Source organism: Gopherus evgoodei, chromosome 8 (assembly GCF_007399415.2).
Source record: "Gopherus evgoodei ecotype Sinaloan lineage chromosome 8, rGopEvg1_v1.p, whole genome shotgun sequence".
Classification (NCBI taxonomy): Eukaryota; Metazoa; Chordata; order Testudines; family Testudinidae; genus Gopherus; species Gopherus evgoodei.
Window position 1 is genome coordinate 96,298,152 of NC_044329.1, and position 26,581 is coordinate 96,324,732.

Genomic DNA, 26,581 nt, shown 5'->3' on the forward strand with positions numbered 1-26,581 from the left:
CACAGATTCCAAGTCCAGCAGAGACCACTGTGATCATCTAGTCTGACCCATAACACAGGACATAGAACTTCTCCAAAATAATTCCGAGAGGAATATCTTTTAGAAAGACATTCAATCTTGATCTAAAAATTGTCAGTGATGGAGAATCCACCACAACTCTTGGTAAATTGTTCCAGTGGTTAATTACTCTCACTGCTAAAAATTTACATCTAGCCTGAATTTGGCTAGTTTCAGCTTCCAGACACTGGATCATGTTATACTTTTCACTGCTAGACTGAAGAACCTACTATTAAATATTTGATCCCCATGTAGGTGCTAATTGACTGTAAGCAAGCCATCCCATAACCTTTTCTTTGTTAAGATAAATAGATTGAGCTCCTTGAGTCAATCACTACAAGGCATGTTTTTTTAATCCTTTAATCATTCTTGTAGCTGTTCTCTGAACCATCTCCAATTTATCAAAATCCTTCTTGAATTGTGGAAATCAAAACTGGGCACAGTATTTAAGCAGCAGTTGCACAGGCACCAAAAACAGAGGTAAAATAACCTCTTTACTCCTACTCAAGAATCCACTGTTTATGCATCCACAGATCATGTTAACCCTTCTGGCCACAACATTGCATGGGGAACTCGTGTTCAGTTGAGTATCCACGCCACATTCCAAATCTCTTTCAGTATCACTACTTCCCAGGATAGAGTCCCCCAACCTGTAAATATGGCCTACATTCTTTGTTCCTAGATATATTCATTTACATTTAGCCATACTAAAACACATAGAATTTGATTGCACTCAAATGATAAATCTCTCTCTGTATTAGTGACCTGCTCTCTTCATTATTTATCACTCCCCCAATTTTCATATCATTTGCAAACTTTATCAGTGATGATTTTATGTTTTCTTCCAGGTCATTGATAAAAAAAATGTTAACTTGCATAGAACCAAAAAGAGATTCCTTGCAGGAAACAAGAAACACACCCACTAAAAGAGGATTCCCTGTTTAGAATTACATTGAGAACTATCCATTAGCCAGCTTTTAACACATTTAATGTGTGCTATATTAATTTTATATCATTCCACTTTTTTAATCAAAATGTCATGCAGTACCAAGTCAAATGCCTCACAGAAGTCAAAGTAGTAGTGTTGATGTAATATACTTAAATCAACCAAATTTGTAATCTAATAAAAAAAAGATAAGTTAGTTTGATGGGATTGATTTTCATGTGTTTGTTTCCTCCTGTGGTGACTGCCTTCCTTAACTTTGATTGAATTTTATTATCACAAGTATTAACAGAAAACAATTTTTAAATTTTGCTTTCTGGAGCTTATCTACTGTAAACCTGATTACAAAAGTTACACCCATCTAGTCAACAAAAAGAAGCATCATCATTTGACTTATCTGACTGAACACAATTAAGCAACACAACTTGTATCACAGATTCCAAATTTCAAACAGGCACCCATAGAGTAAATGGTATTTGCAAGAAGAGAGAATCTGTTTTCAGACAACTGGTGAACAGAATGAAGTTACTTTCATTCAATATGTTATTTACTGTTATTTGTTCAGCTCTGCTTCATATCTCCCAAACAGAGTTGCATTTACTCCCCAAACATGCTGTTTCCATGGGTCTAGAATAGGTGGCTGGGGTAGAAGGAGCATACAGATTTATGGCATTCCCCTTCCTTGCAAACTACTATCATGCGGTCCAGAACCTAAATGCTCCACTCACTCTTTTCAAATAAGTCACCAGCCCTGATGGTTGTAAAGAAAACCTGCCTAATGTTAACTGAATACAACTTATTCCTGGGGGAATTCTGCACCACTGTGCACAGAGAATTCATGTCCCCGCACAAATCTCTCTGCTTCCCTGCAGAAAATGACAGGGAAGCAAAGGGAAGCCACAGGAGCGGTCACGTGCCAGCATGGTTTCCAGTGCCCAGAGCAGCCAGTGGAGAGGTAAATCTGTGGGGGCGAGGGGACCTGGGGACGTCCATGCAGGGGTGGGGAGGCAAGGAGGGCATAGCCTCCCCAACATAGAGGCACGGTGTGGAGGGACACATGGGGTCATGTGCCACTGCTCCCCCACCATTTCTAAGAACACAGAGCTGCCTGGCTGAAGGAGGGTCTGCTCTTGCTCTCTGATTCTGCAGCTGACCACCACCTCCCAGGTCCTAGTGCTGATCACACTCCCCTTCTGTGTGCTAGGAGCTATTCTGTTTTCTGTACAATGACAGAGTGCCTGCAGTGGGGCAGGGCAGGGAGGGTGGGGTGAATGGAGGAAAGGATGGGGAAGAAGCAGTGGGAAAGGTGGATGGGATGGGGAACAGAAAGGGATAAAGGAATGAGAGAGGGAAGAAGCAGCACCTGGGGCTCCCCCATTAAGTAGGCCCCCTGCAGCACCCCAATGAGCCCCCATTTCACTGAGCCCCAACCAGCTCTACCCAGACTCCCACTCCAACAAGCCCCTCTCCCCCAGCACCTGTACCACCCCAGTAAGATACACACACGCACACACACAGATTGCCCCTACCAAGCCCCATCCTCCCCCCACACACCCCCTCCAAGCCCCAACCACCTTCACCTGGACCCCCCTACAAAGCCCCAATGCCCCTGCACCCAGAACCTCCCAATGAAACCCTGTGCATCCAGATCCTCCACTGAGCTGCACACACCCAGATTGTCCCACATGGAACCCTTTGAACGCCACACCTGGACCCCCTCTACACTTGGACTCTGCTGGGCTGAGCCTGCCTGCTTATGCCTGGTGCAGAGGGGCAGGGCCCTGGGGTGTTTCTGGAGCAGGCCTAGCCCTTGTGCTGTGTTAGGGTTGAGTGCAACCTCACCACCAACTCATGGGAGGGGAGTGGCCTGTGCTCCCCACTGCCATGCTGGAGCCTCCACATTTATTTATTGTCAAATAAAATTTGCAGAATTTTAAAATATTGTGCACCGAACTTTTATTTATTTATTTGGTGCAGAATTCCCTCAGGAACAGTAATTGATGTTATGATGTTCACCCAAGTTTGCAAAGAGCCCGAAATAGCTCTGAGAGGGAAGAACTGCCTCTGTTCATCTGAATGAAGTGGTAACTCAGAGGCTTGATGATAAGTGACAACACTTAAGCATTTCATTGCTGATCAAAGCATGTAAAATGATAGAAAGGGAATCATATAATAATGATCTCCATAACCTACTGCGAATGCCAGTTCATTTTTGTCACGTAAGTGGATGGCATTCGCGATCATGCCACCACTCATTTTTTCCCCCCTCAATGGCCCTTAAGGCACCATGCCCAAGAAGCCCAGCAGAACCAAGTCTAGAATTTGAATCCCACTAAAAAGAAAGGCAAGTCTAAGGAGCCAAATACAGCATGGCATCTCAAGTAGACGGAACTTACTTTTGGGCAGAGCTTGGAAGAGCACCACTATCTTATATCCTCACTTCAAGCCCTGCACCTGAAGGGTCACCAGTAGGCCATAATTACAGTATATCTATACTGTAGACCATATTTAAGTTCTTAGGAGCAGACATTTCCTGTTCCCCTTTTTTTTGTGAACTGCTAAGTACATTTATGATCCTATGTAAAATATCTCCTTATCTATGAAAATTAAGCATCTTTTAATAAAAATTAGCCAGTCTAGGGAAAAATTGCCGTAAAGGGCGCTCTTATGCTGTGCAGTTGTTCCTTATAAATGAAATCCACTTTTGCCTACTTATTTGCCCTTCAAATTGCATATTAACAAGCATCAAAGCACTCACCCCTACATAGACGTGACCTCCTTTGGGTACTCTGATCTACCAATCAGTTATTCATGTAAAATACTGGCTGCTGAGTTTAAAGAGTCTCAGGACCAGCTGAGAATCCTGCAGGGCTCTGTACTCTGGTGCAGAGGATTGGCAAATGCTTCCAGCTTATTTCTTCCCTACTGCCTAGCTGCTGATAACACAGGATGTTTTAGCTAGATTAGAAAGAAACAAAACCCACTAACTGGTTGAACGTCATACTGGCATTAGTTGATTAAACGCAATCAAACGGTGCTGAAGTAATTTTTCCTGTGATAAAATCCTGCATGAAAACACAAACAGCTACCCTAAAAGCATGTTAAGGTTGACACGTGAGCCCACAAAACTTGAGCCCATTTTGAACTAAGGGTATAGCAGCACCCTCCATACAGTTGTATTGCATCTAGACATGGGATAGCCTCCCACAGAAGGTGGCAGAGACTCCATCTTTTTGGATGTTGAATTTGTAACTGGAAAGAGCAGTAGAAAACTCACTGTATAGGACAATCCTACATTATTCAGCAGCTAAACTAGAATGCTTTACCTGCTCTAAATTCCAGGATTTTGTGATATAGCACAGCAAGTCTTTTGAGAGATTCCCAGCTCATTTGGCAGCTTTACATACCTAGCATGGTTTTTTTAGAAAGCCAGAGATATTACACCATAAAATTATTCAAAAATATTCATTGCTGTTTGTAAATCTATAACTTCTCAGGCCAATCTGAAATAGTAGCAAATATGTATTTGCAACAGCCAGATTACTATGCATATTTGCAATCTAGACAACACCAACCTTTCTACTAAGGTGCAGGAATGATCTGTATAGATGCATGTCTGTAGGATGCATAGCCATGTCAGGGTGCATGTATGGAAAATTACCAGTATGTAGTCTAACAGATCCCCCAGGCCCTGCTCCAGAATGCCTTTCCACAACTCCTGCCATGTCCATTGGTTTTTGGAGAGAGCCAGAAATGGGACAGAAAACCTCCCCCCAAGGTTCCTCTTGCTATATGAAGGTTTTCTAGCTTGCACCTATGTATACTGTCTGCCAGGATTTCATCTCACCCGTAAGATCCAAGAGCACGTCTCTAAATTGGTAGTCAAACACTGCTTGTTCATTTGATGGAAGAAGAGGTGTGCTGTGGGACTGAATAAAGATGACTCTGAAAGCCTTAATCCTTTGCAGTGCTTTTTGGCTTGGCATCTATGCTTCCTCAATGTGGAAAAATTGGGATGTGTTCCTCTTCCTGCAAATACCAGAGGGAGCTCAGACTTCTCTTCAATACTGAGGGCTATGTGCCTCCCCGCATGCTCCAAATGTCCTCCTCCCAGTGGTGCAAACAGAGTGGCAGTTCAACTCTCTCACTTATCCATTCCAATCCTAAGTTTTAAAGCTGATTTGGAGGAAAGAATAAGTAAAATGTTGTTTCTCATTCTCTGTTGTCCCCCACAGAGCTGAAATTTCTGGGACTTGTTCCTCCGAAGGGATCACCTATTATTAGGGTGACCAGATATCCCATTTTTAAAGGGATAGTCCCTTTTTTTGGACTTCTTATATAGGCATCTATTACCCCCCACCCCCATCCTGTTTCTTCACAATTGCTATCTGGTCACCCTACTTATTATGGACTTTCAATTTGTCCCCCCTGCTTCATCATGGCAGAGCAAGGCAAAGACCAGAGGCCTCTGAAGCCACAGAAAGGGAACTCTGCCATGACTGTTCCCATTATGTTGACTCTTGCTCTGCTGAGGAAAAGGGGCTCAAAGTTTAGAACGTCAGAGTCTCGCTAACAGTTGCGAATCCTGTGTAGGGCTATGTAGACATGTAAAATCAGAGTTATTTGACAAAAACTACATTGGTTTAATGAATTATTTTTAAATTTAAAAAATCTGGTTTAGCAGCTTAAACCAAATTTCAGCCTAATTAATTACTTAATGTTTGCACAACACTTTCTAAATGTGTTGTGTATGTGATAAGCAAAACTTAACATTGGCTGATCCATCCAAGGTTGCAAGACAGAAGCAAAAATAATCTAGAAGTCTCTGTGTTGGGTCCAAATCACTTAGAAGAGGAGGAGATGGATACTGTGGCCCCCCTGAAGCAGCATTTCTGGCTAGCTAATGGTGAGATCCGACCATTCTGAGTATTTCCTGCAAGTTTTTTGCTGTATATAACACTTGATGCTACTTGCAAACGGGGGGGGGGGGGGAGGCGCTATGTTTTTTGCTGCCCCAAGCATGGCATCCCTGTGGGTGATCCACTGGGGACGCGGATTCGGCAGCGTTTCTGCGGGTGATCTGCCAGTCTCGTGCCTTCAGCGTACTCGCCGCCGAGGCTGCAGGACCGGCAGACCTCTCGCAGGCATGCCGCCGAACGCTGCCTGACTGCCACCCTCACAGCAACCGGCAGGCTGCCCCCCGCGGCTTGCCGCCCCAGGCATGCGCTTGCTGTGCTGGTGCCTGGAGCCGCCCCTGCTTGCAAAGGTACCATAATGCACACATGGAACACAAAAGGCATGAAAGTTGGGAATGAGTTTAATATATATTTCAGTTTGGAAATTATTCTTATACATATTTATCTCCTGATTTCTAAACTCAACTGCAGAGGTGCCATTAACCATTCAGGATCATATTTTGCTAAGTTCATCCCCATCCAGCCTTCAAACCAACTGATGCAGCTACCTCTGCTTCTGCTATCTAGTGTATGTTTTTAAATAAGTCTTTCCGGTCCCCTTTAAAATTCCCTACTTCTTCTAAAAGGCCTACTAGGGGATTTAAAAACATGAAATTCTTCCCATCACTGAACTCCCCAGTGTGTCCTGTACTCTAAGTATCTGTCTCTGTTTAAGATCTTCTGGGGAGAAAGTCACAATTGCCAACCTAGTGTCACTACTGCCAAAAACTATGAGCAAGGCCCCAAAAAACATAAGATTGCCTTAAAAATCATGAGATTAAAAAAATAATAAGTGTGGGTCTCTTTCTTTGCCTTCTGATTTTTGAAACTTTACTTTACACACGAGTCAGATGTCCCAGCTTTTCCCCACAACCATAAAGACTAGAAACTTTCTTAAAAAAGAAAGAAAGAAAGAAATTCCAAGAATCCCACATAATCCTTTGACTTTGGTAGATGGTGAGTGTAGAAAAACACCAAATATTATTTGTGTTGGCAATACTGGAGACTATCTTTATTACTGTACACTAGGCAGAGCAAAACACATTGCTGACACAAAACAATAATTTCTTGTTAAAATATTTTCCTGCCTGAACAAAGGAAGAAACAAGTATTTGTGCAGAGCCTAGCTCCATAACTGGAGCTCCTGGGTGTGAAAATACCAATAATAAGTATTTTTAAAAAGTCAAGATTCCTGGGTTCTGCTCCTTAGCTTACTCTGTCAATGACTGGCTGTGTACCAATAACTCTAAGTGTGGGTGTTCACTATTTTTGACACCAATATTGTTTTCTAAATCATTATAGTTCACACTCTGAGCATCCAACTGGGAATCTGTTTCTTTAAAATACATTACTAAATAAATCTTGAATTATTTTTAAAATTTTTCCCTAACCCTAACCCTAACTCCAAGTCCTTCTTGGAGGCAGTTCTGGAAGCATGGCTCAGGTAACACCCAAGACAGAATCAGAGTCCCAGGAAGAAGAATATATCTCCCCCTGGCCTCTGTCTCTAAAGAAACTAATAGGGGACTCCAGGATGCTAGTGGCGCTAGATGATGGCATGGGAAGGGAAGAAGGGAGAGAGCTCACTAGCCGCTGTGAACATTCCTGGAGGGACCAGAGAATGTGCTTTCCTGCTAGCTCCTCCACCAGCAGCCATCACAAATCATATTTACCCTTTCCTTTCCCTGGCTGCAGCAGCCTCTCTCACAACCTCTCTATTTAGAATGTCACAATACACTTTCTCACCCATGCCCACAAAAAAGACCACCCCATGCCTGATCCTAAAGGGCCTTGCCTAACTCCCCCTCCATTACAAAATCCTTCCCATCTTCCTCAAGGCCCTTCATAGCCATTCTCCATATGCCTCCTTAAGCTCATCCCTTCATATACCTCCACCTCTGTGAGGCAAGTTTTGGACTCATCGCATTTCTTCCCCCTCTCCATTCTCGACCTCACCAGCTACGTGCAACAGCCTGTCCAGTTCCCTCACATCATGAATTTTCCCCCTTCAAAACTAATATTCAAAACTCATCTCCTCTTGTATTGCTGGCATGGTGTCATCAGTGCTTCATGCATCTCCTAGTCTAGTGGACCCACTTATCCTCACACCTTCTCACTGCAGGACTTCCCTAGATGTGACTCCACTGTGCATTCATGAACACATGAATTATACACTATAAAATTATATCATATTATTCTCAAAACAACTCCTAGGATAATCGGTCACAACTTTAGGCAGGAAAGAACAGCATTAAACCTTTACATCTGGTTTATCATCAGTTTTAGTAATCTGATGAAGGCGGCTTTCTAGGTTTTAAGGACTAAACCATGGACAACCTGGTGCAGGTATATTAGAAGGGTGAGAGTGCCCAGGGAGCCCCTTCAGCCCTAGTTGGGCACCCAAGGGACTTGTTAGTGCCAAAAGACCAAGAAGGACTGTGCCAGCAAAGAGCCGTGACCCCAACAAACCAGACAAATCAGGATCATTACATAGGGGAAGTGCAGCCAACTTAAAAAAAACAAGTGTAGCAAGTGGTACCACTAGCTGCCCTGATCCCACAGCATATGGAGGGACTAAGATATAATACCACAATACCTCCAAGAACAGTATGGCTGGTATAATCCTCCTTATTCGCAGGCACAGCTTGAAGAGACATAACTTGGCCCTGTTTATGTGTGTCTATATACACATACATGGCGTGCGTCTATGAGCCCTAATCATCAACCAGGACCCCATTGTACTAGGTGCTGTACAAAAGACAGAACAAATGTGATAAGATTATCATACATCTTTCACCTCCACACAGGCACATGCTCCTTTAGCTTTCCTTTAACATTCCAAAGCCCAGGAAAGCTTCCAACAAACTATTTTTCTCTTTTTTAAAATTCAAATCTTTCCTCTTTCTCCTAACAAATATGCAGTTTCCATCCAATCTACCCTTGCTCAAGGCCCAGAGTGGTTAAGATTCAGTTTGGGGCAAGAAGCAGCTTTTCTACATGTTGGGACTTACATCCAATATCTCAGGCCTCGGAACAGAAGGATTACACTAAGAGAAGGGAAGAGTCTCTGTTTCCCAGGAGTCAGCTTTCATTTCTACCCTGTAAGACCCTGATGTAATGGTCCTTAAACTGCAATATTTTTAAGTCTAGATAAGCAACTTCAGCTAATTTTACAGGTTCTTATGGCTCTCCGAGCTGTGCATTTAGACTCATGATAATTAATACACTAGACTTTACAGATAGAAGGATACAAAAAATAGTCTCGGAGCAAGCTTCAAAAGCTCTCCAAAACATTCCCACAATATTTTTCTATAACACGTATGGCATATACAGAACAGAAAACAGTGTGCTACAAAAGGTTTTACTGACACTAGTTTGAGATGACCTACACAGCTAACTCATGGCTTTGTCATTGTCAGTAATGCAGCCCTTACAAAATCATGCTGCTCAAACCTTTACTATCGCACTCCCCTCACATAGTCCATGTGTTTATATACATATGCACGCACATATGCTACCACCAAAAGCACAACAAATTGCTATTGTTTTCTGAGGTCCCCAAAAGCTCAATGATTTGATGACTTTGCAGCCTTATTAACAATTTACTTTTGGTAGGAGCAAGGAGAGAAAATTGCAGCCTCCAAGCACTGATGAACCCACTCATGATGTCTAACATCATACTAACAATTAGAGGCTCATTACATTTCTACAGTAGGACAGAAAATTGACTGCCCTCTGTTTCCACTGTGTTTCTTCTAATTCTAATTCTGTACTGTACTTAGATACTATGGAGACAGGCGCTTTAGAACTGCTGATAGATTAGAAAAACAGATGTCAATCTGTGTGACACATCATGGTCAAAATGCCAAGATGCAATTACCTTTCGACATGTATGTTGGCACTCCACAGGTATAAAAGCATACTTTAAAACAGTCAGTTACTGTGTTATGTATCTCAAATACCTATGGCCAACAATTCTAGTTCAGCCTGTGGATGTATTTCATAGCTGTACAAAGTTGAAGGAATACTGATGACTAGTTATTAAAAATTAGTATGTTGGATCAAGGGGGAAAATGCACATTTACTGATGTGCAAAAAAAAATGATTTTGACTCTCTTGAACAGTTAAAGACATTAGGCTAGACTGCTGTCTCAATTACTGTCATACTATGAAAAATTTAATAACTGATCTCTATATAAAAAAAATAGACATCAACATTTTTACTTTTCCTTCCTATAGAGGATTATTAGCACTTTGTATTCCCAATGGCTACCATTTAAACCAAGCATATATGGAAGTTGGGCTTTGCCGATTCTGGACCAGAGATGCTTAATCTCTTCCCCCCCACTCCCAGTAATATAGTATCATTTGTGATGAGTACAGCTGAAAGATGCTATCTAAAAATCAGCTGTTCAATAATTTAGACACATAGCCTCTTCCTGGTGTATTGATTCATTACTCATGCAAATACTTAAAAACCTCTTCCCTGTCCAATCATGCCACATTTTTCATTGCAAATCACTGCAGTGATACTGTGTTCTTCAGTGGCAAAGTAATAGAGATATCTACTAGCAATAATCTTCTTTAAGTACATTTGTACAGTAATGCCTTTTGTAAGCAGTTTTACAACACAAACCCTGCTTTCTACAGTAATAAGTTAAGAGAAGTTAGGCATCTGCAGTATCTGAATAAGATCACATCAGGTTTCCTAACACCCTTACCATGTTTTGAAGAATTTAATACTCAAATCTTTCAGTACCAAGACAAAAATATATTTCATGACAAATGCTTTAATACTAATACCTGGACACCTGGCTCGTGTCAGAAAAAACGATCATACGTAACATCAAATGAGATTTGAGGCAACACAAAGATTAGATTACACTTCATTGCAATAGCTCTTGTTTGTCTACTACCAAGTTGCATTATTCCCATTCTGCTTCCTTATACAAAGAAATGCTGAATATTCAGTTTAGGTTTCCCCAGCAGCTTTTTATTCTACTCTAAAAATATTTACCTAACACATTCTTACCAGGCAAAGTGAAGAAAATTCAGCCATCTGTCTCCACTTTACAACAACAGTTATGAGAAAAAGTAGATTATTCCATGTACCAACAAGAAATTTAGTATTAGGAATTCAGATACTTTAAAGCACTGACCTGCTGTTGTCAATTCTGCATGCTGGTGTCATGCATTCACGTATATTATAACAGAGATTTACAATGAAACATAAAACAAATAATTTAAAAGGTACGGAATTCATCTAAGAGTCTTACATAGTACATGTACATGCTCTCAGCTGAGAAAAATGGTTTGTGCTACTATACTATTATCTTTCCTTCATGACTTCATTAGTTCTGAATGATCATTAAAATACTTAAAATGGCTTGCTGGAAACAACTACAATGCATATATATACACATATATGAATCCTTACCTGGGAACCCCCCTTGTACCATTGCTGTACCAGCATGTACTTCAAGAGATCTGCATTCCTGACAAACATTCAATGCTGTAAGCAGCTCAAATCTTCATCATACACAGACTCAGTGCTCGTCTTTCTTCCAACGACCTTGGGCCTATTTTTCTGAGAATTTTCTCTCCTTAAGGGCAAACTGTCCGTCTCTTTCTATTATGAGATGCAATCAGTTATGCTAATTTCAAGCTACCCACAAGCTAACAGTTACATCTGTCAGCAGATTAAAGCTGCCTATAAAAGTACGCAGGGAGAAGCAAATCTCTGGTTTCCCACATCTGATCCACTGATGTTCTACGGCTGCTGTTTGTTGCACTGGCTTATCCTGCTAGCATTAAAAATGACATCCCTATCCCAAGAAACAACTCTATTTAAAACATAACCATTTATGTTTTTTCACAGCTAGTTGCAGTTAATATTGTGTTTAATGAGCCACTCTTACTGCAGAGAGAGAAAACAGTTAATGGCATTAATTAGACCTGTGCATCCTTTTAGTGCAAATTACAGGGGTTATCAGTGAACTTTTGCTAATCTAAATGACTTGAACAAATGTATCATCTTATAATTTTCTATTACTAAACTGTGTTCTTGCATCGTTTTTATATGCCAGACACAAAACCATCTTACTATTATTAGCATGCAAAAATGTTCAACTTCATCAGTGCTTGTATTTTACTACCACTCTTAAACAAGCAGTATTGGTTTTATTGTAATGTGAATACTGAATTGAAATGTTGGTCATTTAAAAATGGTTAAAAGTCTTACAGGTTTATAACTTTAGTTTCTATGTAGTCATGTTAGGAATTTCCTATTCATTCTTTACTCCAAATGATGAATCTTTCTATTGAGTAATTCAGTTATTTTGTATCACCATTAATTCACTCTTTTTTAACATAATCGAACCTTTCTTTATAATACATATGCACAACACACACAGAGAAACCATCTGTTCAGTGGATCATACGCATGTACATAGTAAAATTCCAGGCACAACTGTTTCCGGTTACAATTTTCCCAGTAATTCATTGAGAATGTAATTTCAGTATTGCAGCACTATACCAGATTAAGAAAGTTCATGCATACGATTCAAAACCATAAGTGAAAAACACAACAAGGGCACTGACATCAGGGTCTATATCCTCATGTGGTACAAAGGCTTGCAAGGATGTTCTAAATTATAAAGCAGTGCCCCTCTGTTCCTTTTATTAGGGGTGAGCTAGAAACCTATGTATTTTAGCTAATTACAAATCTGAATAAGAATAGAAAGAGAAGATTAGCAGTGTAGAGTTACACATTAAATAAGGATTAACACGCAGCTCAAAAATGAAAGTCAGCTTTATTTGGGTAATCCTGGCTATTTTGCATTATCTATGAAGACACACAAAGCTGAATACACTTGTTAGTACATTTAGCAAAATTAACACTGTAAATATTAGAAATTGTTAATGCCTCAGCCTTTCATAAAGGTTTATATACTTATTTTTGCCTGGTCATATCTTTACACTGTTTGAAACCTTCATTGCTATTTGCTGTTGATTGTAGTGACATCTATTGGAGAGGCAGTGTTTGACTGCAGAAGCTTCCTTGTCTTAGTCTCTGAGTAAACATTTCTATATTTTCCAGCAGCAATGAAAATCACAGGGTCATAGGACTGGAAGGGACCTCGAGAGGTCATTTACTCCAGTCCCCTGCAAAGTGTGTAATCATATTATTTTCCTTGTTTCACAATGCAGCCTCACCCAAAAGGACTTGACAATAAACTCTAAGCAAACAGATCTCCCAATAGCTTCATTGACTTATCAAAGTCAATTGACTTCTTAACACTTCTGAATAATTGTAAGTATTTGAAAACATGTCAGTAATCTGATTATTCTAATATTTTAATGTAATTAACTCATGATATTTATGGCCTTCTTGGTTTCCTTTGTAATTTTATATTTTTGCACATTAAATGTACAGCATGTATTTGCAAAAAGAACGGGAGTACTTGTGGCACCTTAGAGACTAATAAATTTACTTGAGCATAAGCTTTCGTGGGCTACAGCCCACTTCATTAGATGCATAGAATGGAACATATAGTGAGGAGACAGACAGACAGACAGAGACAGAGAGAGCAAGAAAAGGTGGAAGTTGCCATACCAACTTTGAGAGGCTAATTAAGATGAGCTATTATCAGCAGGAGAAAAACAAACTTTTGTAGTGATAATCAAGATGGCCCATTTCAGACAGTTGACAAAAAGGTGGAGAAATAGATTCATTTTTAAAGGTGTAGATGATGTTTGATTTTATGAAAAAAAAGAATAAGCCATCACATCTCACTAGTTTCGGTATTTCTGGGAACATCAGCTTTAGGGAAGCCTTTGGAGGCTCCAACTGAGATCAGAACTCCACTGTGCTAGCATCTGTAAAAACATATGCTAAGAGATAGTCCCTGCCATTAAGTGCTCATAACGAACCTAAGGCAAGAATCCTGCAAGGAGCACCATGAAGATAGACCCCTATGCCTTCACTCCACTTCACTGATTTTGAATTGTCTAAATAAATAAGGCAAAGGGAAGGAAGTATTATTATCCCCTCTTACTGACAGGGAACTGAGGTGCTGGGAGACGAAGTGACGTGCCCAAATACATGTAGGAAATCTGTGGCAGAGCCAGGAATTGAACTCAAGTATCAGAGTCCTAGTCTAGAGCTTGAATCACCATAAAACCACTCTTTACAAATTGTTTTTCTTTTACTTTAAAAACCAATAACAATCAATCAGATCAATTTCATTCTCTAATTAAAAGGGAGAACTTGATGAAAAATGCCTCTTGAAATGACAGGATTCTGAGCTCTTGCCAGAGTTAACGTCTGTCTGGTTTACTGCACTCAGTTTTAAATTTTTTTATTTTTGTATAAATTTTAATTTGTTTTTTTGTTGGTTTTTTTAGGATAAATTATGATCCTCCGCTGCATGCATATAATTCAATTATAAAGTCAAACAAAATTCCATAGCTCCTAATGTCTATGGCAAACCTTGAGAAAAACTCTACTTACAAACTATTTTGTTCCCTTTCCACTCCCAACCCCTCACTTTAGTAATAAGCTACAACAAGGTGTGTATTAGTGGTCTATCTGCAAATTCTTAGTGCACATTTCCGGCCTTCAACCACGAAACCAGCACACCAATGCCCACTGATGTACACCCTACCATGATTTATTGCTAGTGCAAATAGCTTTATTTTACAGTATTTTAAAAAAATCTATTTGAAACTGACTGTTCAAAGGGCATGCGGGTTACTAACCTACTCCTCCACCATGGAAAAAATCATTCCCAAAAGAAGAATAAAAAAACCCTCTCACACACATTTTCTTTAATATTCTGAAAATAGTCATTAAAAAAAAACATTCTGAAGTTTTTATTTCAGGCTGAAGACCATCCTATATGCTGTCTTTTATCCTGCATGAACCTGATTCACATTCTGAAGCAGACTGTAGATACACTAAATTGGGAATGTCGATCCCAGCTTAAATGTTACAACCGAGAGTGAGGTAAAGGAGTGGTCTGGGGCTACACATTTGCCATGAAGCACTTGGTTGGAACCTTGGCCTCTTCAGGCAATGCTGGATCCAGGATCTTTTGTTGAGATTTACATCCGGTAACACCAGCTTCCGGCTGGAATCAGCCTCAGAGAAGGGAGGCTGCATAGGCTGATAGATTAAAGACTGAATAGTTTAGTCTAAAGGCAGAAGATCCATTTATCCTAAAACCAGAGAGAGTTAGGAGTCAAATGCTAGGCATTTCTTCTCCCTTTGACAAACAGCTACAGCACCCCACAACGCCTTCTTCCATTTTCAGCTGGCCCAGATGCTTCATCTGACCTGACAGATTAGGACCTAAGACACTTTTATAAACTTCCAGGCTCATTTCTAGTAACACTCTGTACTTGGGATTGAAAGTAGGAACTTTGAAAAAGCTCCTACTGGTTCAACATATAGCAGCTCACCAATTAAGCAACAAAGGCAGACTTAAAACACATCACCCTATACTCCATTTACTATGGCTATAGCTACACAATTGAGTTTATAGCACTGCAGCTGTGCCGACATAAACTCTCTTGTGTAGCCACTCTAAGATGACAGCAGAGAGCTCTGCCACTGACTTAATTAATCCAACCCCAATGAGTGGCTTTAACTACATCGGTGGGAGGTCTCCCGCCAACATAGCGCTGTCCACACCAGCGCTTAGATCAGTCTCACCTATGTAGCTCAGGGGGTGGTTTATTCACACTACTAAGAGACAAATTATACTGACACAAGTGGTAATGTAAACATAACCATAGCTGGTTTCCCAGAGAATAACCAGTCAAGATCCTCACCTCCAAAATCTTAATGGGACAGATGCAAAACCATCTTGATGACTGTCTCAGCCTTTGATCAAAGCTTACAACAACTGTGCTCAAGAGGTAAAATGGCACTGCTAACAACAAGGATTAAATTCATAAGAGCCGGTCACAGATCTTCCTCATCAGCAGTCCTGTGGCTTTACCACTTCTATTCACAAGAACAAGACTTAGCCACAGACCTGACCACCTACAAAAAAGCAAAATGCATCTCTTTCCTCTGGCTTTCCCACAAGTAAACAAACAAATCAAACAAAAATACCCATTACACCACACACAGGAAAACACCCAAGTACCGGTCCATAGTAAGGCGGAGAGAGGAACGAGAGGAGAGGAAATCAACACACTGACTAGTTTTTTTAAGCTTCTCAGTTACTCTGGTGCCGAGTGCGATATAGATAATTCTCAAATCACCTCTTGTTGGTCATCTGAGAGTCACTCCTATTGGGTAATTACTTTCTGTTTAATCTAAAGCAAGAGCCACCCGAATAGGTCCTGAACCTCTAGGAAGTGTTGCAGGGCACTCCTGAACAGACACAGTATTCCGATTTATAGATGCCTGCACTTCTATGCTGATCAAAGCATAAATCACTGTGAAATATCTGTAGAAATTAGAGCATTTGGGGGATTAAAGGTGCTATCCAAAGTAAGAGTCACCTTTCAAGGAGCCCATTGTGACAGACCTGATGGACATTCGCTTGCTTCTTTTGTTCCACCCAAGCCTCTTAATTACCCACTCTATGCATAACTTTCTCTCACTTCCCCAGGCTCTTCATGGAAATCCTTCATTATAATCATGCTTTTGCCCTAAAATCCTTAAACTGTAATTCCAATAATAATTCCCCTGCATTTTTTTTCTTAAAGAAAGGTATAATGCCTGAACTGTGATGCATAATCTAGATTGCAAGCTCTTTGGGGTGCGGTCTGCGTACTGATGGTTCTCAAACTGATCTGCCCAGCTGCTGCTGTCACAATGCTGAAGTATCTTATCTGCCTTCAAGCAGCAACACTCCCCTGCAAATTGTAGGTCAGCTTAGATCTTGTTCATTGCTTTTTGACCAGCTAAACTAAAAATGAATCAAGCACCTTTCTGCACTCTGGCAAAGAGAGAAGCTCTAGGGTTGCAGTTGGAAGGGCAAGAGCTTCCACCTTAAAAAGATCAATCTACTGTAAAGAGAAGTTTGAGACCAGCTCTCCACATCATATGGAGTACTACTCACGCTGACGGAAATTAATCCATACACAGAACTTGTAACAACGTCACTGCTATGTAGCACCATCACATAGACAGATTATAGTCCATAAAAATACAACGCGCTTCTTAGATAAATGTGGTACTGCTTACCCTCTGTATGAAAATCCTCCTCCTCCACAGCATCCTCATCTGACTGGAGTCTTTTGGGTGCTTTATAAGGAGGTGGCAACTTCATCGGCGGTGGTGCCCCCACTTTTCTCTGATGGATTAAAAACAAAATAAAGAGGTTTCAAACATTTTGCCACATATCCTACAAATTACTTCTTTCTTCTTCACACACTAAAAGGCTACCCATGAACGTACATACTCTTCAGTTTAATACATTTTTTTAAAATAATGCACTTTAACTCCTTTTTTTTTCAAGAAATTTTACAAATGAAAAATATTTTAAAAGATGCTGAAGATGAAAAGAAATGAAAGAAAATATTAATGTGAAATGGACTGCACATTTATTTACTGGAACAAGACTGGTATTTCATCGTAAACCTACTTAGTGGAGTACAACAAACATGTGACCATTAACGAAGAGGTTAAAAACATAACATTAAATATTATCCCAGCATGGATTTTAAACCCTTTGTTCATCTTCCATCACCATTTCCTGCTGCAGTTTAAAATTAAAAACACTTTTAGCAAGCAAAAATCAGAGCTGAACCTCTTATAGGTCCTACAAGTAAAATATGACACCATATTTCATCTACATTTTGGTTCCAATTAAAATATAATTTGAATTATAACTTACAGTAAAATTCTATTACCTCACATAAATAAAGACAGTTCCTATAATGATGCATATAGCGACGCGTATCAGATATAAAAAGAGGACTCTGGAATCTAATGAAAACAGGAGCTGAAACATCCAAGCAACTGTTTTTATAGGTTCAAAATAATTGGAGCATACTTTAGGTTAGCTACATGATTTCACTAAATTATGTTCAATTACATCCCCTACAATCACACCACTAATAGCAGGATGCACTTTAGCAAGTGAACGGTGAGTACAGTAGGCCATTAGAGCAACAAAAATGCCTGCAATGATTTTTTTTTTTCCTTTAAATCACTGGGAATTGCCATTTGGGAATCAAACATCAGAGCTGAAATAATATTTTCCATTGCATAGAACGAAAATAGGACCTGCACATAGATTCATAAAATATTTTAAATCTAAATTTATGTTAAAATATTCTAATCATTAATACACAACGGAATCTGAATACAAAATTGTAGGAGTTAATACAATATCATCTGTCCATTTAAAAATTATTACAGTGGAGTGCTGCACTGCAGCCAGCAAAAGAGTAATAAATCAAATGAACTCCACCAATTTGTAATAAGGGTATCTAATGAGAGGATCTTAAGAAAGCAAGAGTTTTTTTCCCAAAAGTACACAACAAAAGAAAGCGTGTGCACGCACACTCTCTCTCTCCCTCTCCCTCTAACTAACTAACTAACTAAAATAAAACCAGGACAAGAGGTCCAGCAAGCGCTACTCATTTTTTGTGTTCTAAATTCTTTAATAGGTAGAGATGGAGAACTTGCATGGCATATTTACAACTGCCTGTGACAAATCAGAACCATTAATACTTTAGAGTCCACTTATTAGCTTTTTTTGTTCTTTATAATTCTTTTTTCAGCACTTTCAAGATTAATATTAAAGCCCCTCAGAGCCCTAGGTAAGCAAGGTGCCCTCTGTTTTCCTATTATATTAAATTTACAGAACCTTTAAAAGGATTGTAATGGTTTTTATAGCCAAAGCAGATCTTTACTGGCCAGGGATCTAAAAAGGCTAACATAAGTTTGTTCCATCACTTCCTGATTTTCTATAAACATCATCATGTAGAGTCTGATCCAAACCACGTTGATGTCAACTGGAAATTTTTTTAATTGGACTTCAATGGGTTTTGGATCAGGTCCTCAAAAAGAGAGCATTTTGCCAATTCACTGACATCCACATACTCAATACAAAAATGTAAATAAACTTCAACCTCTTGGCTGTAGATTCCATTATTCATTAGAGTTGTGTGAAAGATTCACGATCGAATTCCTGATATTCAAGAAAATGAAAGTCTGTTTTCAAAAGGCAAACAAAAAGCCCCTAACCCCTTGGTTTCCTGTAAAAGTGGTAAGACAAGTTCAGAAATTTGCCCATAGAAAGGAACAGAACATTTGTTGGGAAGAGTTAGCAAAACGAGTATGGGACCTACCTGATTTTCTGTGGGGCTGTAGGATTTAGCTGGCAGTTCCTATATTTAAAGAAAGATTTTAAAAATTATGAACACTTCATGTAACAAAGCTAAAATAGATTTAACCTGGTGTATTCTCTGATTTTGTATGCCACAAAGCCAGCCTATTTCCTCAAATCCTACTCCAAACTCACTTCTTTCTAGCAATGATTCATACTCCTATTTCAACCTAATAAAATTAAGTAAGTTTGCTACTCCTTACATCTTGACCCAAAGTGGGATTTCAGAAAAGCTTGACAATGGGCTTCAATAATTTTTTTTAAAAAGAGACAACATTAATGGTAGTTACATGGCACAAGCCCAAAATGCTGCAGCAGATAGAATGACAGAAATGTTTCTAAATTAGACACACTTCCAAACATGAATAAGAAAAAGCATCTCCATTTGGCATCCATTGCTATTTTGATTGTTGCAAGTTTAAATAATTGAGATTTTTTTAGAATAGCAGAATTAGACTGCAAATTCTTTTGGGCCAGAGTTGTCCAATATCTCACATTTGTATAGCACCTGATCTTAATTGTAAAGCAAATACTACAATTCAGGATTGTGGACTTGGGATTTTGTTGATCAGGTATTTCACCTTGTCCTGACAATGGGAATTCTTATGTGCATGCTTTGATATAAAGCTCTCTGAAAACAAGTGGGAGTCCCTAAATCAAATTGGGTGGGCTTTGAATTAAGGCACACACACTATTCATACTTTACCTCAGCAACAGCAAAACTTAATATACTAACAGAAGTCACTAATTGCATTTTTTCCATTTTATGAACAGTCAGGGATCATGTCTAACTTAACAGTGCAGCTTCTACCAGCAGGTTCCTACAAGGTAATTTAAATACCGACTTCTGAAGAAATTCCTCATGAGATTCCCACTTGTTTTGAACAGTGTCCTCAGACCACACTTGGTATTTCATTTGCATCAGGGGCATATTTATAGGTTGCAGAATAAGGAAGTTTCAATTCCAGGCATGGATTTGTAGTATCTATCCGATCGATATGGCTCAAAGGCAATAAATGAAATTCTGTTAAAACTATTCTTAGAACCAAAACCTTCCTGTGTGCCACTCTCCTCTATGCCTCATTTGCTGACAAGCTCCTCAGCAGGACTCGTGTATTGTATACTTAATCAGTTCTTAACCCAATCTCTCACCCTCTCTTGTACATTATCTGCTCACACTGGTACAAGGATCACCTCTGTGAAGTCGAGACATTCTGTCGGGTCTACAAGCTGATGCTCATCATCCACTACCATACATGGAAATCTCATTTCCCACATAGTAATGAAAAAGAGCCTTCTCCGAATTCACCTCTTCATGACAGCTTTCTGCCTGGTTTTCAGAGTATTTCGTAAAACTGAAACTGCCTGCCTCCAGGAATGGGATGGACCATCATTAGACAGACAGAATCTCACATCCCTCTCTTCACTTCTTGTTCTCAAAGAAATTATTCCCAGAGGCTCTTATTTTAGTGCTCTTCTCCATCACTTCACCCTAGATCATCTCATAGCTTCACCCCTGGATATAATTTTTACACAAATGACATGTACATTTATGCCCTGTCTAACTCTCACTTCCTCCTGAAAAATCAGTTCCTCGCTTTTGCATAACATCCTGCTACTCAAAGCTTCTAAGAGCTAAGTCCTCCCCCGGAGTAAAAAATTCTTTATTTTCCATGCCTGCAATAATTTTCCTTAATTTTGCTCCTGAGGTCAGAAGCAGTGGTGTCAGCCTTGACCCTGAAATTTTCTTTCATCTCACGTCTCCCTTATCTGTACATTCACCTCCAGAACACTGGCCAAATTAGACTTCATTTTGAAACTGCCACTACTGAAATCCTTATTTCATGCCTTAATCACTCAGGCCACGGCTACACTTACAGTTCTGCAGCGCTGGTAGTTACAGCTGTGTTCGTACAGCTGTGTAGGGCCAGCGCTGCAGTGTGGCCACACTGACAGCTACCAGCGCTGCAGTGTGGCCACATTTGCAGCATTTGCAGCGCTGTTGGGAGTGGTGCATTGTGGGCAGCTATCCCAGCATTCAAGTGGCTGAAATGTACTTTTCAAAAGAGGGGGGTGGGGTGGAATGTGACAGGGAGCGTGGGGGAGACAGAGAGAATGGATTTTTGGAGTTGACACTGTTCTCAGCTCCCTGCCTTGCAAGTTGTAAGGACTGGAAGATACACAGTGCCTACCTTCAATCATTTTAAAAGTTTTGACCTTTCCCCCACCTGTCTCTTATTCACTAAATGCTAATTATGCACTCCTAAATAGCCATCAGACCACATAAACAGTTGCTCAACATTACCCCTCCCCCCTCTCTCCTCAAGCAAACAGCTTTGAACATTCCAAAGCAATTGTCCTGCCTTCGCTGGGTCGCTCGCTGGAGCACAGAGCAGCTGTGTTTGTTTTTTAGCAAGTAGCTACAGGGAGATCGGAGTTCAGCCATTCTTCTGGTTTGTTGTGGACAGGAATTCTGGGATACCTCCTTATACCCCGGAGGCCAATAAAAGCGCTGGTGGTGTCCACATTTGCTGACCAGCGCTGCATCACCAGCGCTGGAATCGCTACACTCGAGGCAGACCAGGTGTACAGCCAGCGCTGCAACCAGGGAGTTGCAGCGCTGGCCATGCTTTGCAAGTGTGGCCACATCCTGAGTTGCAGTGCTGTAACCCCCTCACCAGCACTGCAACTCTCCAGTGTAGCCAAGCCCTCAGTTAACCACCACTATTCTGTCCTTTATGTAGCCTCTAAACTTCAGGAAATTGAGAATACCTCAGCGAGACCATTCTCATGCTTAAGGCTACGAGATCATCACTCTTAATCTCTGTCACTTTCACTGGCTTCCTTCCTCTCTTCTTCCAGTTTAAAAGTTTCTGTCCCAGTTTTCAATTCAGCTCTGCCCTATACCCTGTTACCCCCAGATCTCTTTGGCCACCAGACACTTGCTAAACACCTCCAGTGTTGGTCGCCTTTTTGTCTCTTTCACATATCTCTCCCTGAACTGGGTGATGCTGTTTTACTTGTGCCGTATATACGCCTCTTCTTTTCTCTGCCAAATAATCCCTATTTCTCTTCTCCCTCACCCCCAGAAAGGCCCAGTCATTCCTCACCCAAGTCACACAAGACTTTTTTTCTTTCCCCTTCTGTTTGTTGCTCCCAGGTTCCCAGTCTCTCCCCCAGTATCCCTCTGCCCACAAGATCTCCCAGAAACTTGCCCCAGAATGGCTCCCTTTACTCTAGCTCCCCTCCGAAATCCCTCTTGTCTCTCTCATTCCCTTATTCCCTCTCAAGCTCTTCCCATCTGCTCTCTTTGCTCTGGTTTTCTCACTCTCCCCAACCAAGGGCTCCTTTGGCCTCTGCCTCTCCCTAGGCTTGGCTACCAGGTACCTCCCACTGAGCCTTTGGTTACTTGACTTTACAGACAAGAATACAAACTTCAAACCACTTCACAAGAGTTGAATTGCAGTGATCTGCCATTCCCTTCGCAGGAGAAAAATAATTGTCTGAACCTTTATAAAGTGACTAAACTGAATGTAGTTTGTGCAACCACTTCCAGAAAACACACAATAATCTGGACTTTATTCAGAAAGCTACACACCAGCAGGATATGAAAGACAGCACAGTGCACAATTCTACACCTGCTCTGTCTGCAAGGCTTGATCCAAAATCCACTGAAGCAGGGGCAGCAGATATCATAGGCCAGGGAAGGCCCGGATGTGGTCCCACCCACACTTTGACCCCCAGCCTGGAGCTCGGTGATCAGCCAATGGCCAGGGGCTCAGGCCGGCCCAGGGGTCAAGTCAGCAGGGGCAGCTCGGGCTGGCCCAAGGGTTGGGTGACCGGCTGGGGTTGGGGCAGCCGGTGTGGTGCATCTGGGGTGGCTCGGCTGATCTGGGGTGGGCCGGCCAGCGTGGAGGGACTCAGAGGGTGGAGTTGCAGGCAGAAGGGGCGGGGCTGGCAGGCTGATACTCAGTGCATACCCAAGCACTAATACTCTCATTGACTTCAATGGCCGTTGGATCAGACCTACAAACAGGCTATTAGAATCTGCCCTGAAAGAGGAGGGCAAGGTAGAAATTCACATAACTGTCTATTGGACTCATCAATTTAGATCCAGAGCATCTAACTACATCACATATTTGAACTGACCCATCTTTTCCAAGGTGTGTACACAGCACAACTTTTATATTTCATTTTCACATAAGAAACCCATGCATTGTAAGCAGTTCTCATAGAAGCTATTTTAAAAATTATTATTTAACATATGTAAGCCACTATAGAGTAGAACAAACACCAGTGAGTAACAGAGGAAGTCCTGACTAATTAAAAATAATGTCCCATATAAGAACAGTAGTTTTTTCGAGTTGGATATTTTGCCTTCAAACTTAGTTATTTCGTGACACTTTGAAGACTAGCCTAGAAGTATCAGTATTTCCCACAGGAGTGCAGGCTAATAATCCACTCATAGCCACATCTTTTTTTTTTTTTTTTTTTACTGAGAGCTGCCTCTGCTGAAGCACATTATGTCTGCTTTGTGAATTAACGTTCAAAGCTAAAAAGAAACCCTCACTTATTCATTGAAGCTGTTCTATATTCTACTCATCACGTTACAAGAAGCACCCACAGAAGGGTTACTTTTAACAGCTTTGAAAAAGGTTAGGCTCACTCATTGACCCTCTACAGTTTTAACATTCAACACACTGGAGTCCTAGAGATTAAAGGTGGCAAAATTGCAAGTGGATGTGCTTTTTAGATTACAAAGATAGATAAAACCAAGAAAGGAGTGCAGTAACTGCTTTATTTCAAGAACTGCTCACTGCCACAAAACCTCAGCTTCCTTGCTTTCCTGGAATAACCTGAAAACTCCCAGATTCTGAATCACTAAGTAGCCTGCAAAACATTTTCTAAAGCAACAAGGCCTTTGAGTTTCCTTTCAACATTCGAGGATTGAACTAGTTCAAGCACACACGGGTCAACGTACCCAAGCTAGCCATGGTGAATTGGTTTAAATTTGGCCAATATCCACAATAGTGCTATTCCTACACTGTTTCAGTTGCAAAGCCTTCTGGGTATGCCACAGTCCCCAGTTTGGCTTCCAGAAGCAATATATTTGGGGAGATTTTGCAAGGCCACTGGGGCATTGCAAGACAGAGATTGGAAACGAGATTAACTGTTTTAGTATGTCTGCTACCACAGTCACTAAAATTAATCAACTGGTTAATTAACCAATTATTAAGTTTGCAGAAAAGTACTTCATCCTAAGTGATTATTAGACTATTTGTAAACCAACTATACATCACCTGGGGCATTTGTGTGTGTGGACACAACAAGCATTGTGCTAACTAGGGCAACCAACCATGAAAATTTGGGCCGGTCGTTTTTAACTAGGAAAAAATCCAAACATTTGAAAGCCAGGAAATTAGGAATTTAGGCTCTGAAAGCAATCTTAAATATATACCAGCATCCACTGTCTCAACAGAAAAACATTACTCCCAATAACGCCAAATATGTGCAAAGATCCACATCATTAACCTTTTTTCAAGAAACTACACAGTTACTTTTACTATTATTCCACTTTATCGCTAGTGGCTGGCAGCTGCCATGACAGAAGCTGTAAAATGGGGATACTGATGTTTACTCATCTTCGTAAAGCACTTGGAAATCTACAGATAAGAGCTATAAAAGTGCTAAACTTTATTTATATTCAATATTACTCAATGTAGTTAACATACATACCATTTTTGTGGCATTTTACCCCTTTTATTTAAGATTAAAACCCTGGTATTCATTTATAAACTACATTGTTATATCATCTGATCCAGTAAAGCCTGGATATGATACACAAATCAAATAAATACCTTTTCATTCTTGTTTTCTCTTTCTGTGTCCTGATCTTTCTTGGCTTTATTTATCTTAGACTGTACCACAGAGACCACCTGCAAAACATAAGAAATAGACATGCGCATATGATTGACAGACAGACAGATATAGATGCACAGTCAAGCACTCATAAAATCAGAAAAGCCAGAGTTAGGATTGACTGTACAACCTGGATTCAGGTTTTGTGCTTATGCATTATGATACAGTCTTTAATTACATGACCACATACTATCTTTTCCACTGAACACCTGCCTCATTCAGTGCTTAGTATGGAGCTGCCTTGGGGAAAATAAGCATTGTGTAGAATAGTGAAGTAGACTGTTGTCTGTAGAACACTTGCTTCAATTGTTGCAAAAGTTGGAAGGTGTGTAGTGAATGAGGCAAGAGACTACAGGAAGACAAAGAAAAGTCACACGGTTAACACAGCTGAATGTTCCCTTGAAGAACTGGATTCTATCCTTCTCTTTGCTAAGGAGTTCCTACTAAGCAAGTTACTTGGAACCAAAACTTTTCACAAGTGGTCACTAACTGTGAATTCCTCATTTTCTGGGTGCCTGATTTGCAGAAGTGCTGAGCATTCACAGCTGCAAGTGAACAACAGGAGTTGTGCTTTGAATATATGAAGTGCTATCTAATGCTAAATACTCTGAAAAATCAGGTCCAAGGTCTCAAATGGGCACCCAAAATTAGTACCTTCATTTGTCTATCCCACTCTATGAAATGGGGATAACACCACCTCCTCATCTCACATGGGGTTTTTTTGACAATCAATTAATGTTTGCGATGCACTCAGATCTATTGTGAGGAACATCACAGAAAAGCCAAAGAGGAAATTCAGAATGCTGGCTTAGGAGCAGGGTTTGAATAGTGGCAGTATGTTAGGCAGGGGCCACACACTGAACAATGAGGAGAAAAAAAATACAGAACAGCTTCTCATTAAGTGAGCATCATCCATCCAGTGCACTAAATGAAGCAGTAGTTCTGTGGAAAAACTAGTATGTGATCATTTAATTAAAAACTGTATGCACAAGAGGGCCAAATTAAGACTGCACTTTCTAACTTTTGAGAACTTGACTTTGCAATATTAATAATCTTCCCTTAACATAATTTGTGTGTGTGTAGCTTTAGGGTTTTTTTTTAAATCAAATTTAAAAAACAAATCCCATCATGTGGCATCATATTGACAACCACATGGGTCATCAGCAGGTTTGAACCATTAGATTCACCACACTGATCTCCGCCACTTCAGCTAATGGAGTAACTAACAACAGTAATAAGTTCTCAGTCTGCATGTAGACCAGCTCTAGTGTGGGATGAGACACTCTGCCAGGGAGTTTCCACAGGTATTTGCTGATAGCAGAGGAATGGTGAGACTCACAACTCTTTGGTTT

General features: G+C 40.5%; 1 protein-coding gene across 1 annotated transcript in view; it reads right to left on the reverse strand.

Moving 5' to 3' along the window:
- Nucleotides 1-26,581, reverse strand: part of PATJ (PATJ crumbs cell polarity complex component) — a 235,289-nt gene that overhangs the window by 104,880 nt on the left and 103,828 nt on the right. Inside the window, 3 exon segments of the mRNA XM_030571946.1 lie at nt 17,159-17,267; nt 19,273-19,311; nt 25,169-25,246. Coding sequence (XP_030427806.1) covers nt 17,159-17,267; nt 19,273-19,311; nt 25,169-25,246 — 226 coding nt within the window.